Genomic DNA, 15,598 nt, shown 5'->3' on the forward strand with positions numbered 1-15,598 from the left:
TCTTTGAGTCTAATTAAACTGACATCAGAGGACAGTAATAATTATAGTGCATATACTGTATAATCTAAGTAGGTCTGAATGGTTGTAAAGTATGCATTATAAAATCCACCATGTCAATGGAGTCAGCTAAAAGAGATTTATTGTTTAGCAAAACACAACTGTTCCCATCTAAATGGCAGAAAACACAATTTACATTTATCTTTCTTAATCACCTTTCTCCCTTTGGTGTGAAATAGCAAATTAAAATTTTTTCCAATTATAATGTCTGTATGGACTGTTATCTGACCAAATAACAAATGTCTCAAAGGTAATAAAGGTTAACTGAACTAATAATTTATTTAAAGAAATTAATGCGTTAAATGAAACTGTGATAAAGGTGTTATTTTAGGTGGGTATGGAATATACGGTTTATTTATAGACAATGAAATTGGTTAATCTGCGCTAATCATTTTGGGTACAATCAGTATAAAAAAAATAAGGTAAAACCACAAGTTTCTTCTTATTGTAAAAAGACTTTTATTACATTCTTAAATCCACATATTGTCACCATTGTGCAATAACACTTTACTGTGTTAAAACCTCTTGGGCTTTATATCATAACATATCATAAATTATTTCTTATTAAAATCTATATTGATTTAATAACAATAATCTTAAAATAGCGTGAACATATAAACAGAAGGATCATGACAAAAGAGAAACTTTTAGGGAGACATCTTTAAAAACGGTCTTTAAAAAAATAGAATTACATCTCTCCAAGACAAAAAGGACACTAAACTGATGAGAAAAAAAACAAACAAACAGTACATGTAAGGATAACAATTAAGAAACAAAAGATCACAACAAAACCAACACAAGATTCAGAGATAATATATTTCTTTATATTTATTTTACTATAATTACTTTTTTTATAATGTCCTATTTCATCTATGACTCAAACTCCAACAAAAAAGTCTCGCAATAATATTAGTCAGGGGTAAAATTTTTGATACTTCTGAAATCAAACATTCACAAGAACGTGTACTGTACACAGTGATCAAGGTTTTAAGGTCTTCTATGTTGGTGCAAGGTGTCTTGCTAGCTCAACTAACTGCAGACACTGCAGGACAGAGAGCCCAGCTATCTCCCTGAGTAACTCTAAACGGAAATGTAAGTGCAGATCTTCAGTACTGCTTCCCGGACAGCTTTTAGGCCTACAAAAACTCTGCTGAATTCAGCATACTTAACATTCTAGGACTTAACACACAAAGTATTACACTTTGTTACAATCTGAAGTGTCATCTGGTCATATCAGCAGATGGCTGACCTGTGTAGTGGCTGGCTGTGCATTTGGTACATTATCTTCCAAATAACATAATTTGTTGTGCTGCCACGTTTTGCTGGAGTGCTCATGAAAATATTAACTGTAATACATGGCAACAAAGGCCCAACATACTGAGAACAACGGGAAAGACTTTATTGCACAATCCCACCATGCCACTGTCTCGTGTACCTAGAAAAGGGTAATACAGGTAATATAGTATGTGTCTGGCGAACAGCACCGTCCCAGCAGTGCAAAGCAAATCTGGCTGACATATTAAATAGAGCTAGACATCAACGACATGTGATCGTCTTAAAATGCAGCAATGTTGCATTTTAAAAGCAGCAATGTTTTCTCTGACTTTTCTTTTCTGGCAGCTTCTCTAGGATATGGGTAGAAAGATACTTTGTTTTTGTTGTTTTTACAGAAATCCAATATGTCCCCCTGCTGCCATATGGACACACCCTTGTGTCTCAAGAGATCTTACTTCAGATAGATCTGTATCTAAGCAGGACTTCCTGAACCTACAGATTAACTGCTCTCAAATGACAGAAAAGCACTCATTGAGGATAGGTAGCATAAGTAGATCCAGCATTTCAGTTTGCTTTTGTCTTCTGTCCAGTTGAAAGACCATAAGAATATATTTTAGGATAGTTTAGTCTAATTGTTATATTTTCAAAGAAGCTCTTTACTATGAATGCAGAAATACTAACTCAGGGGGGTAGCTGATGGCTCTGTCAACCCTTTGCTGTGCCATGTAGTGTTTGAAGAGTGTGAGGTAGTAAGGGAGTGGGGAAAAAGGAACAGATGATTTAATTGTCCAATCAGAACACCTTGGCTGACTGCGACAGCGCAGTCTGCCTGGCCCCGAAGCAGTCAGAGTTGGCGCAGACAGTATATCCTCTCTGATGTCTACACACAACTGTCCACTTTCTATTCTTTGCCCCCCATCCTACCATGTTGATGGTAATGTGATTACTGTCACATGTCAACATCAGACTTATCAGTTCATTTCTTCTTTATGCCCAAAGTCTTTTGAACCTGCTGGCTGAGACGCTGCTGGATGGTTTGTGCAATGGCACTCTTCTGCGGAAAGGGGAGCTGAGGTGCGACTAGTTCCAGATGCTCCTCCATGAGAGCACATAACCCCACAGTGGTCGGCTGCCTAGCACCTTGTTCATAAAGCTTATCTACAGTGGGAGGGTGTATCTTGCATTTCTGACTGTTTTAACATAACTTTCACAGATGGCAGTCTGAGTGCGAACCCGTAAAATCTTGTGCCAAGAGTTCATTTTGGATTCTAACAAGGACTCATAAGTGCTAATTATCAGCAACAGCAATCTTTCCATCCCAGAACCCCAAGTTTGGGCAGTAGGCAGTATCTGTTCGAGAGACCTGAGCACATGCGCATTAGTTCCCCTCCTCCTCACTCACTGCTCTTATCTTACATGATTATATAGGTGTTATTATATATATTTTTTCATGTATATATATATATATATATATGAAAAAGAAGCATCAGAAAATACTTTCACAACACTGCTGTGATTATCACACTCTCTAAGTGGCATTTGCAAGGGGAAAAGGTATCAGGACTGAGGTCATTGATTGCATTAAAAAACAAAGAGTTCACTAACATCAGTGTCTGAGGGTGTGCTAGTAAAAACACCTACAAAGATCAGAATAAGTGCTATGTTTTGTGCTCTGTGTGCAAGAGTTTGTAAGTGCATGGTGGCAGACACTCTGAGAGTTTGCCCATGATTCACACAGTTAAAAAAAAACCCTGTCTGTTTGTGAGTTTGATCATGGTCCCTTTAAACAGTTTGTTCATACATTACAAAACTGCAAACTGTGGGCGCAACCAAAAATATTGAATAAAACAAATTTTTTTTACTAGACTGACAACCGAAACAGGCATCATTACTGCAAATCTCCAAAAAGTGGCTGAAGATTTTAAATATGTACATTCTATATCAAGCCTAGGGGCTGTGCTGAACGGTTAAAAGGAAAAAGGGGTACATTCAACAATAGCTTACAGGAACTGTGAGAATGGTGAGAGTCAAATTTATATTAGAAAGGAATTCAACATGATGAGAGGTTTAAGGTCTTCTCATAGAAAAATATTTTTTAGAATACAAATTATGTGAGCTACTCCTCAATAATTTCTTTAACTGTAAAAAAAGAGGTAACATGCATTGAGTACCCAGCAGCAGTTCCTGTAGTGTTACGTTGAAGCTGAACGGACTAGCTTGCAGGGCGGGAGGTGAGAGAAGTGTGTCCTAAAGTGTAGCGTGCAGGATTGTCATTGAGCTGCTGGTTGGTTTTTCCTCAGCTGGTTGCCACATTTTTATCTCCTCCTCCCTACACCTCAATGTCTCTATTTGAATCACGCTCTTTAGCTAAACGTTGCTAGCCCTCTGTGGAGTCTGGGAAGGTGATTTCACTGCCAAAAACCTCCCTATACAGAGGAGGAAAGGTATACGCTGTCTCAGGGTGAACCAGGCGGAAAAACTCCAGTTTGTCGATGTGAAGGTTGCAAATGGACTTCATTATGGGAAGCTTAGACACCATCTAGAGGGGAAATACATTAGAGCAGGAAAGGTTAGAAGAAGAAATAAACACCACTAAAACAGCAACATTAATACAGCAGTTGAACAAAGCATCATGTCAGTTTCCTTTCACCAAACAGGTATAGTGATGCAGCAGGCTTTATACCTTAGCTAGTTTCTCTTCTGATGCTCCCTCTCTTTGTAGGCAGCGCTGCAGAGCCACGTAGACTTTCTCCTGCAACTTCTGTATCTTCTGAACATCTGTCAGCCAGGGACGGTCTGAGGGAAATTATAGTGACAAGATGTTGCCATTAGTGTTGTCAGGTTGCCAATTTGAAACTATGTCTGGTGTACAATGTGCAATCATGTAGGACAAGAATACAAAATGCACAGAACATTACATGCTTTGTGTTGTATACCTTTGGCAGATTGCTTTATATAACTGCTGAACATTTGTATAACATATTGTAACTTTTTATGGTGATTTCCGTTCCTACATGAAACCTGTCTGAGATAAGTGATCCATCATAGGGCCTTTTTTAAGTGTCAAATTATATTAACATTGCATGGTAATGCAGTTGTCAGCAGGGACCATTTTGAAACCCCTTATTGTTGGGAGTTTTTATGACTCTTCAACATCCAAGATTGAACAGCAGCCTGCCAATTGCTACTGCCTTTTCAGTGACAAACTCACCTCTTTGTATGCGGATTTTTATCCACGACAGTAAGTAACTGAAATCAATGTGTGACTGTAAAGGAGGAATGTAAAAATGTATGTTATACTTTGGAAAATGACCATCAGTAAAGTAAATTACACTAACGTTTTCCTTATAACATGCAAATGCATGGGTACAATCCTTTAGGGAGTTTCACACAGTCTCTAAACCATTATCTTGTCAGCGCCAGTACTGTCGTTATGGGTGCAGCAATGCTCATATAGATGTATTATACATTGTCTTCTGACAATATGTGCATTAAAATATGTGACAGAAGAATCAGCAAACACGTTTCTTCTCCTTTACTTCTCTGAATCTGATCTCTGAATAGGATGTGTGAAACGTATGAAATACTGTACAGTGGCCTCTATGGGTTTATTTCACCAATGTAGTATGAGTGGCAATTCTACGGTAAGCAGGTATGAAGCACTTTGCAAATCTGATACAGAAATCTACATATGTCTCCCTGCTAAAGATAAATTAATTTGGTTAAAGAAATATAATCTCACCTGGTGAGAGCAGCACAGCAGCACTGAAGAGAGCCATCTCTTCCTCAGACATCTGGATACGGCTCAGGCTTTTAGCTAAGTCAAACACTGCATTCACAAGGTCGTCACAGCCTAGGTGGAAGGAGAAAAAGAAAGTTAACATCAAAACAGAAACTACTGACTGATGACTTTGACACAGATGAAACAGATAAGAAAAGGTTGACCTACAATTCCCTCTCTTCCCTTCTTTAAGTGTATGCGTTTTCCATTAGAGAGAGAGACAATGTGTTTACTCACCAAGAGCTTTGAACAGCTGAGCAGTGGCAAACTTTCCGTCAAAGAATAATGTGTTATTGATGGGGTTGTAGGCCCGACACATACGGATCAGAAGAACATCCATGCAGCCTGTGGACACACGCACAAAAAAGAAAAAGGCTTAATAAAATATACAAATAGTTGCTGTGCTGAACAAGATAGAATAGAGGAAAAAGAGCACACTTTAAAATCTTTGTAAATGATCTAAATAGGCCGTGTTTAGTGTATTTCAGAATTGGATAAAATGAAGAACAGTAAAATATAACCTCTCCCTTTACATAGTCTACTAAGGTTTTTGTTTTGTCCTGAATGATGCAGGCATGTAAAGAAAAACCCGCTGAACTAAATTAAGAAGAACACCTTTCACTAACAGGAAACATATTCCTGTGACTTCTTTCAATATTCAGCACATTTTCACTGACATGATCAGTGAACAACAACAACAATTTGTACTGCTGCAGGTTGTAATAACAATGTCTCCTACATCCTAAACAAATGTTAGATAAATCTGCCCCGTCTCAAATATATAAAGCAAAACATTCCTCAGTGACAAGGTCATTTTATATAATTTCCTGGAAATTCTTTGAATGATAGGGAAGTTGTTACCTGTACAACCAAGGATGTGATAAATCTATCAAGGTAGACAATGCACATTGTCATTAAGTCACTGGCTCATACCTGACATTGAAAATGTTTACATGAATAATGGCTGTTCACTGTTGATTATATATCGTGTTGTGGATTTCACACGTCAAATAGTGATGATACTTACAGGAATGCGGTTAGTCTAATTACATTCCTTCTGAGAAGACCTTTTTGTGCATGCTCATGTTTCTATCATCACATGAGGACAGAAAGAACCTTGGCTGCCACCCAAAGCCATGGCTCTTCTGTTTTGACGGTTTTATTGTTCTAATGCCACAGACCTTTTCACATCCCTCTGCTTGCATGTGATATTGAATTGTGAATTCAGCTAGCACTTAATAGTTGTTCATATGACAACAGAATCTGTATCGCAGCTAAATGTTTACAACATACACACAGCAGTCTAGATGTCTTGCTGGAGGCAAATTTGTTGTAAAAACAGCTGCTGGCTGTTGTGTGGCTGAACACAATGTGTAGAACTCATTTTAGACTGCAGGGTGTGTGGAGGCGGGTGTCATGCACTGACCTGCTTTGAGGAGGATAATCTGATCGTTCTGACAGAGGTCCATGAAGCCAGAAATGCGCTTGGCAAACTCTACCACATACTGGATTGCATTGGTGATGTGAATGGCACATTGTTGCCACATCACCTCAGCTGACTGGAAGAGAAAGCAAGAAACAGAAAGGCTTTTATGAGAAATGCAATACCTGGGAGGCATCATTAAGCCTGCGCTTATTTAGGTTTCAAGGATTGTTAGGTTGTGTGATTTCTACTAAAGACGTGACCTGTAGTTAGATTATATCTGCTGCATCTCTGTTAAAGCTATGGCCTACATAGCCTTGACCAGTGAGGCAAAAAGCCCAGTAGGAAAAGTGTGATAAAAATGTTCAGATTTACGAACATTAAAGAATGAACTATGGTGATAAGAAGGGGGCACTTCTATTTGTTTTAGAAAACATCCCAAGTTTTACAGTTGCTGAAGGTTACAAACTCAAAACATTCCTCTGTGAGACCTTGTACAAGAGAGCAACATAGCATGATGAGCCAAACAGTGGTGATATGAAAAAATGTTTTATGTGGGACTTCTACTGTATTTTTTCATAGATTTGACAGTACATAGTATATCAATCATCTACATATAAATGTACTTTCATATACCTTGGTCTGGTATGAGCGTGTCTCTTCTGGGCTATACAAGGTCCACGCCATTCTCTTCAGCTCCTCAGTACCGTACTGGCTCGTCTCAATATGGGACTTCACCACGCTCTGAGTTAAACGCTCTGAACAGAGGGAAAGCTTTGTTTTACTTCTTTTTCTTGACAGTTTGCAATGAGATGCATTTTTAGGATAGATTTAAGGTTAAAAACACAAAACAGCAGTGGTCATTATACGATAGCTATGCATTACAGGGTTTATACTGACCTATCTCATGCAGGGAGCAGCCCTCAGGCAGCGGGTTGAAGATAGCATGTGAGAAGAGTCCAGAGTCATGCAACAGCTGGTACTCATGCTTGATGCTGTGGCTGACGTCTACAAAGTCCAAGCTGGTCTGTTCTGGTGAGCTCTGCGAGGATGAGCTGCTGCCTGCACTGCCGCCCAGCATGTCCAGGTTACAGTAGTCTCCCCCTGCATCCTCTGGGGTCAGCGGCAGGTCGAAAAGCAGGCCTTCGGGCAGCGTGGTAATGTCCTCCAGATCGCTGAGCGTGGCGCTGGAGCCTCTTCTGTAGGTGCGGCCGTGATCAGTCGCGTCACTATTCTCCTCGCGGACACCCAGGCCCGCACACTCCTGGGATCGCTGGTGTTTCTGGACTTCTGCATACAGGCTGTCACGTTGCTTTTTGGACATCCGACCAAACTTGACCGCTGCAACAGGAGGATGTAGAGACGAAAATTAAACATTGAAGGCGGTATGGTCTACGTCAAACAAGGATTACATGACTTATTCAGTGTGATAAGGAAAAAGTGGGAGGTGGAAACTCTGAATTAATTAAATATAGATCGAGTAGAGGAACTCACCATCACGGCTCATGCCCAGAGCAAGACATTTCTGCAGTCTGCAGTGCTGACAGCGGTTACGGTTGGTCCGGTCAATAAGACAGTTCCTCTGTCGTGAGCAGGAGTACATAGCATTGTTCTGCTGGCTGCGTCGAAAGAAACCCTACAGACAAAAAGACACACACACACATACACAAATTGTTAATCAGTGGGAAACCATGTGAGCATCTGGTGGTGCTAATATGATAACACCACCTTACAGTTTTTACCTACTTTTACCACTGTAATTAACAAGTGATGAGGGAGGAGAAGATGATAGCTCACCTTGCAGCCTTCACATGTGATGACACCATAGTGGATCCCGGAGGATTTGTCCCCACAGATTTTACAGGGAATCACCTCTATTTGAGCTGGAGAGAGAGATGAATGAGGAAAAAGTCAGTGAAACAGTAAAAAACATTTTAACATATACAAATTAATTAGGCACCTCAAAACATAGAACATTTCTATTATGTAGTTAGTCACCTAGCAACAAATACATACATGGATTAATTTAGAAAGAATATGATTAAATTATTGCATAATGACATAATAACACTGTGTGTTTCTTTCACTTGGCATCATGATCAAGATTAGCCAGAAAGGATTAGCCAATTAATCAATAAGTCAATCAACAGACATCAGTTAATCATTTCAGTCATTTTTCTAGCCATCTTGTTTCTATTGTGCAACGACTGTCTGATTTGCTCTCTTTTTTTATCACATCACCTTTGGCTCTGGGAAACTGTGATGGACATTTTTCTTTATTTCCTGACATTCACAGACAAGACAACAAAGCGATTAATTGAGAAAATCCATGGCAGGTAAATACACAGTAGCCCTATGATCATACACAGCATGGGAAGCGATATTATCCATTTCAGTTGCTACACAACTTCCATCTCCATAAACCTATATAGAAAACCAGTGCCCGTTATAGGAACAACATTTGCTTTTTAGGCCTATCATGCCTGCAATCTTGATCTGCATATATTTTTAATAAAGCACCTCAGTCATATCAATGAAATGGTCAGCCTATGACAAATCAATATTTGCTCTAGACAACCCTGATTTTTCACTCAAACAAGGCGACCACCACCTTGCATGAGATATTTCCTGGTGCAGACAGAATTTTCTCTCAATAAATACAGATTATTTCATGACAGTCAAATGTTACCCGTGCATTACAAGGTTTGAAATGTAGCTAATGACATTTTGATTATACAGGACTGTGAAGAAACAAGAGAAGTGTCAAGAACACAATGGATCCTATGATTGACAAAGCAAACTGCGTATACATCATACACCTTGTGTTCATTTTGGAAGCCGGAGGCTTCTAACTCAGGAACAGCCTGTTCTTTTCATTATGTTGTTTATCCAAGTAGCTGGGCCTCCTCAAGCCCAGAATAGCAGGTCAATTGCATTAGCTGAGGCCCGGGGTTATAAAGTTTCACGGCTCTCTCTCTCGCTCTATCTATGTTGCTCCTTCTCTAGGATGAACAAAATGTTAGCAGGTTAACAAAGGCATACTACTGTGCTGAACCCTCCATATCCTACAATTGTAACCCACAAAACAACTGCTACTGACTGTTACTGTGTAGACTGTGTGCAAGATTTGATTTGGCTCGGGCTGCAGTGTGTGCCAAACAATCCCTAAACCACTTTTGTTGGGTCACAGAGGGTATTAGGTAACCTGTAAATCGCAGTGACAGCTTTAATTGGCCATCACAGCACTTCAGAAAATTGTTGTTTTCTAAAGGGTCTTTTATAAACTACTCACAACCAACCAATCACATGAGTCACTCTGTGTGGGGACAGACATGCGTCACACACTGGGGCAAAGCTAAAGAGGTTAGTTACAGACATTGCCCTGAATATTCCTTCAATGTTTTCCTTCCACAAAGACTTTCTGAGCAGGCCAGGTGACATATTTGAGTGTTTTGGTTGGGTAGAATTCCTACTGACCAACGCAACTTAGGGATATAAATAAATAAAGGGCAATGGGGGGAGAAAAAAAAAAAATCCCTTTCTCCATTGCTCCCTTTATCGCTCCCCCTACAGAGCCTCAACCCCGCCCTTCAGCCTGTTATATAACTGCAGTCTGGCTGCATTCCACGAACAAACTCATTCAAAGGTGGTTGTCTTGGCAACAGTGTGACAATCCATCCCACCTCCCCGCGCTCCTATTGGCTGCTGAGAGAGCGGCTTTGTCTATGACTCGCCGCCTCACCTGCCAGTCAGCTGAGCAGCAGCCTCAGGCCAGAGAGAGCAGGAGCTGCTCCACTGACACAGTTTCTCATTCAGTAAAAGGGGGAGGCGCTTGTGGCAGCAGCCTCACAAGGAGCACAACCTGGTTCGTTGCATGTTTTAAGGTGGAGCCTTTTTATATACAGTCTATGGGTGGGACCAAATCTGACTTCAGTAAAGGTAGGGTGGAGCCAATGTAAGGTTTGATTACTGAAACATAGGGGCCAAATTGCCCCACTGGAAGTTTTACAACCTTGGGAACATCTGGCAATGCTTCCAAAAACATCTAGTACAGTAAGCTGCAGCAGGGGGAACAGACGTGGCTAATAGTAGCTCTCAACTTGTTGCAGCATGTCAAGTATTGAGTGAAATTTCAGCTGTGTTTGAGCTAGACCATTAATCTATTTTTACTGTGGTACAGTTGGCTGCCCAGAGATTCCCTCTGCCGTTCTGGTCTACTGGCAAATAAATGTTGCGCAAATCACAACACAGCACACAATTGTACAGTGTTTGGGGTAAATGACAGTTTGTAGAGTGGTCCCTGTTAGCTAAAACAGTCAACTCTGCAAACTTTCATTTTTTGGTACGTTGCATTGCAGCATGAGTTTATTTAGAGCATTTCCATGAAATCTTTGTTCTAAGACAAAATGTACTTTCGCAAACATGAAAAACACCAATTCTGTGTGTTTAAATGCTACTAGCATTTGTTAATTGTGACTTGTTTAAATACAATCTCTATTTTGTAGATAGAATGTAATAACAGTGAGAAATGTTGAATTTTATAACTTAACTTGGCTAGGTGAATACTAGCTTTGAACTTACATGAAGCTTAAACAACATTCAGTATACATGTTAATGAAAAAAAAAAACTGTGATTCAGTGCATGGAGCTTTGTTGTGTAGGACCATCCATCCATCGTCAACCGCTTATCCTGCGTACAGGGTTTTGTGCAGGACCAGCTTTGGAAATTTATTGAATTTGCTCAACCACCATGGTGTAAAAAGTAGTGTAAAAGAGCAATTTGTGACATTCCACAACAGACTGAATCGAGTCTGCTTGTTTCACTTGGACATTTTAATAAGGAGAGACAGGAAAACAATGTGGCGTTTAATCTCTGGGGTTACTACAATGTATGTGTATGAGAAAGTAAGAGAATGTCAGTATTCTGATTAGCCACACTGGCAGGTGGACAAAAAAAAGTTCATTTCCAGTACCTATGCCATCTGTGGATAATATGAATTAACCTAACGTACATAGGAGGTAACACTAAGAACATTTTAACTCAAACATGTGGTGATTTAAAAGTAATTTCTGTGCTTGTCAGTCTGTGCATTGATGTGTCAGTCTCCATTGGTCAGCACTTTTCTTCATCACTGCTGTAAACCTTCTGCTCGGGAGACTTTGCCCTCTGCTCCCAGCTAATCAAACAGAGTCCAAGGTCCTATTTACTTTGCACTTTACATTTACCTGCCATACTGTATACTTAACCTATTCTAAGGGGCTTCTGGCACCCCTTTGGGAGGGATCGCATATATGGTGCACTGTGCAACATACTATAAAGTTAAATATCCAGTAATGTCCACTGTCTTTCATCCTCTCTTTCTTCATATCTCCTAATTCGGGGCCTCAACCACCACATGTTTTCTATAAAGCTACTATGTGAACTATGCATGTGCCGTAATGACTGCGTTTGCTCTTCCTCTGCTTCTACCGACCTACCTAGAGAATGGAGATAGTAAAATATAGCTTGACACGAACCCCAAACTCCTAAAAAAAAAAAATTTGAATTAGGTAGTTACTCAGCAGATGCAATATTAGTAGAATGAGGAAAACCATGTCAATCTGCATGATGCATCACTTTTAATTGTGGCCATTGCTGTAAGTGTTTTTAGAGCAGTAGAGTGGCACTGAATTGCACAAAATTGTGCTTTTTAAGAAACGTTTCAGCCATAAAACACGGTAGCAGTAAAGAACTGGGACATTTACACTGCCTATAACTGTCAGGCAGCAGTGTCATATATATATATATTATGTAAAAAGTGACAAATAAGAGACACACATCGCTACAGAAAATATAATAGAAGTTTGTAACGTATAAATTAGATGACCTGATAGAAAACTATACCTTGCAAACACATTTCTCATCTGATGAATAAGCTTTACTATTCTACACACACCTCTTCCAACTTTTCATATAATGAACATTCAACCACGCTAGCCCTGCAGAGAGAAACCACGCTCTACACTCTGTTCCTCTGTAATCCCTCACCATTGATCAGAGGAGATAAAGTGCACCCACTTGATCGTGCTGTTTATGCAGCTCCATGCCCAAACCCAAGTAGGCCTCTGCAACACATGCAAAACCAGACTGAGGAATTCATTTCACAGCATGTAATTTAGCATGCTGCTCCAAACCGCAGGAACAAATTTAGGACTACACTGCAGCAATCACAGTCGCCTTGAATTAAAATCTCTTTACGTCTGTTCAGATGTCACTTAGCTTTATGCATACTTGGAAAATAGATACAGCTATCAAAATTACTTTGCCTTAAGATACTGCAAAGCCTAAAGAAAAATATTATTTTTTTATGTAATCATTGTTACAGTTGTGCTGCAAAATGAGTTGTGTTTCTTGTAGTCAAAGTAGGCAAAAGGGCACAGATCCCTGCTAACATTTTGCTTGCAAACTACCATGCAGGCTGGGTGTAGAGTTAAAGCTTCAGATAAGGGGAAGGGAATCTTAGCGTGAAGTTGTCAGAGAGAAAGGGCACCTTGACACATACTGTAGCTCGGTGGGAACCTTCCCAAGGCTGCACACACACAGATAGTGGTTTTGAGCCTGGGCTCAGCACAGTAGTGGTCTTGAGAACAGAGAGCAGCGTTTCTTCTTTACTGCTACCACCATACCTTTGATTCTGATCTCCTATAGTAAATTCAGTAGAAGACTGGGGAAGACATTGTAAATAATGTCATAGCGTTGGGTTTTTTGTTGTTTTTTTACAAAACCAGGTTGACAGGCTTCACTTGATTGGATTGACACACACTCTGATTGATGTTAAGTAACATTAGCTGACAGAGGAAACTGAGCTTGCTGTGCCCACATCCTGCTTGTCACAGTGTGCATGACATCATAACCAAACACATACTTTTTAACTGTTAAATCGTAATCATTATAGTAATCGTATACTATGAGTAAAATTAGATATAAACATCATTTTATCTTTCAGAAATGAAATCGTCACAGAATTTCACATAAAAATAATGATTTTATTTTGTAAGAAAAGAAAAGTAATAAAAAGCAGCATGCATCTTGCATGGTGCATTCAAATATGGTTCTTCCAGTGCAGCTCATATAGCTATTTTAAAGAGGAGCATTTTGCCTTGACAACTGATTTCAGTTTATGATCAACAATGTCTCATCAGTTATGAGGACAATCCATGCCTCCCCACCTCCAAGCACACACACACTTGCTGTAATCCTCAATGACAGAACTAGGTCAATGGAGCGCCTCCTCTCTCTCTCTCTCTCTCTCTCTCTCTCGCACCCCCTGACACTGGCCGCCACACTGCTGACGTTGAAAACAAAAACACGCTGGCTGATGAACAAACTGTCGTAAAACACAGTAAGACACACGAATCTGTGCAGGCATGAAGACATAATGCTTATTTAAAGAATAGCCTAACTCAAAGATCTCAGCACTAAAATTGTAATGCTAATGGTTAGATCATACAAAAAGTGATTCGAAAGTGTAATAAAATACAGCAAACAGAAAGGGAGGGACTACAAAAGGGACTATTTATTCATCGTAAACAATCCCTGCCCACAGATCGTCGTGTGGGTTGACAGCCTCTGAATCACTCCGCTCACCCCCTCCCTGCCCCCTCTTACATAACCGGAGTCGCTTACCGGTGAAATAAAGTAACCACAGCTACAACACAGGCAAAACTAAATCAGTGCACAAAACCCATACAATTTCTCCAAACAGACAAAACACACCCATGTTCGAACCTTTGCGCACAGAAATGTATATATGCATTAATTAAAATCATCCACGTTTTAAAATCCTAACATACGCATATTAAGCTTACACAGTGTCTAAACAATTTTCACTGTCCTTAAGGTGATAATTTTACAAACAACCTACAAATAGGTTTTTATTTCCCTTCCCGGTGCAGGCTAGAGTTTATTCCAGTGCGCGCCAGCAGCCTACGCACTTCGGACTCTCACTCAAAGCAGTGCCTTCGTCACTCTAAATGCAACTCAGTTAAGTTATTTGCAAACACCAGATATGTCCGGCTGTCAAAAAATAAGTTCTAACGAATTTCCACAAACTCACCTCTCATGTCGGCGGTGAAGTGTAGCCAACTCTTCAAGTCATACAACTCCAGGTGGAAATGAAGACAAGAAACACTGAGAGCGACGCGCACTTATTAGCTCCAAACCGGAGCAGCTGAAAACTGTCACAACAGCAAATCCTCATATGGATTTTCTACCTATTCTTCACGCGCGGGCCTTATAATAATAAATACAAGCTACGGCGTTTTGCAGTAATTTACTTTCTGTCCGCTCTGCACAGTCTCAGAATTGCTCATGGGATAAAACGCCTACAGAATATTAAAGCAGCGGCTCCTCGTCTCTCAGCTGTGTCTTGCTCTGCGGCTCGCTGCAACCTACCTAGTTTCGGCGCGTGGACTACAACACATGTTCCTCACCCCGCTGTCCGCCCGCCTCGTGCCCCGTGAGCTGACGCGCGCGCGACACCCTCCGCGCGCTTTAAGCAGGCTCTCGCGTGCGTGGGAAAGTGTGGCAGTGTGTCAGCTCCGACCGACAGTTAACCAGCGTGGGAAATATTTAATAACAAGCACAACATTTTATTTCCTGGAAGATCCCCGTCCTTTAATAAGAAGCAGCAAAGTTTTATTTTTCTTTCCGGCTATTCCCCAATGAAAAGCAACTAGGCCTATGGTAGGCCTCCATGTTATACATTAATATTACAAGGACGAGGTCCCCATGAAAACATTGGCCTATAGACTATAAATGACTGGATTGGAGATTTATAAACACGTTTTATGTGACGTTTTCCCGTTTTCATAGGCTATGTCATAAATCACATAAAAATCAATAGCAGAGACCAGCTCACAGCTTAAATCAAGCTTTTTTGTGTTTTCTGTTAGTTATGTCACTAAATTGTGATAAGTGAAAGTACAAAAGTAGCCTAATTTTGGCAAAAACTGCTGCAGTTTTTGAAAACAGATTTTTTCTTACACATTGAAATTAATTTCAACATGTAACCACAGAGAGG

At 40.2% G+C, this 15,598-nt stretch overlaps 2 protein-coding genes across 3 annotated transcripts in view; both read right to left on the reverse strand.

Annotated features, from left to right (window-relative positions):
- The window catches only part of lpxn (leupaxin), a 665,334-nt gene that overhangs the window by 593,357 nt on the left and 56,379 nt on the right, over positions 1-15,598 (reverse strand). The gene's annotated exons all lie outside the window — the stretch shown is intronic.
- On the reverse strand, positions 497-15,008 carry rorca (RAR-related orphan receptor C a). 2 transcript variants are annotated; one of them, XM_046049081.1, is made up of 10 exons: positions 14,633-15,008; positions 8,334-8,419; positions 8,031-8,172; positions 7,437-7,877; positions 7,173-7,294; positions 6,540-6,672; positions 5,351-5,458; positions 5,075-5,185; positions 4,016-4,128; positions 497-3,871 (listed from the first exon to the last, which is right to left on the reverse strand). In XM_046049081.1, exons 1-10 carry the CDS (start codon positions 14,637-14,639, stop codon positions 3,710-3,712), a joined length of 1,425 nt encoding a protein of 474 aa, XP_045905037.1. In that variant the 5' UTR covers positions 14,640-15,008; the 3' UTR covers positions 497-3,709. The 2 variants fall into 2 exon arrangements, with proteins under 2 accessions (XP_045905037.1, XP_045905036.1); XM_046049080.1 differs by lacking the exon at positions 14,633-15,008 and adding an exon at positions 8,778-8,930.

Source organism: Micropterus dolomieu, linkage group LG05, assembly GCF_021292245.1.
Source record: "Micropterus dolomieu isolate WLL.071019.BEF.003 ecotype Adirondacks linkage group LG05, ASM2129224v1, whole genome shotgun sequence".
NCBI classification, from domain to species: Eukaryota; Metazoa; Chordata; class Actinopteri; order Centrarchiformes; family Centrarchidae; genus Micropterus; species Micropterus dolomieu.

Bases quoted from the DNA above. Each gene is read 5' to 3' on its own strand.
- rorca (XM_046049080.1), bottom strand. From the start codon at position 8,826: ATGTCAGGAAATAAAGAAAAATGTCCATCACAGTTTCCCAGAGCCAAA. The intron at 8,173-8,333 runs GTGAGCTATCAT...TTTTGTCTGTAG, and splicing joins TCACATGTGAAGGCTGCAAG to GGTTTCTTTCGACGCAGCCA. The intron at 3,872-4,015 runs GTATAAAGCCTG...TTTCCCCTCTAG, and splicing joins CAGAAGAGAAACTAGCTAAG to ATGGTGTCTAAGCTTCCCAT.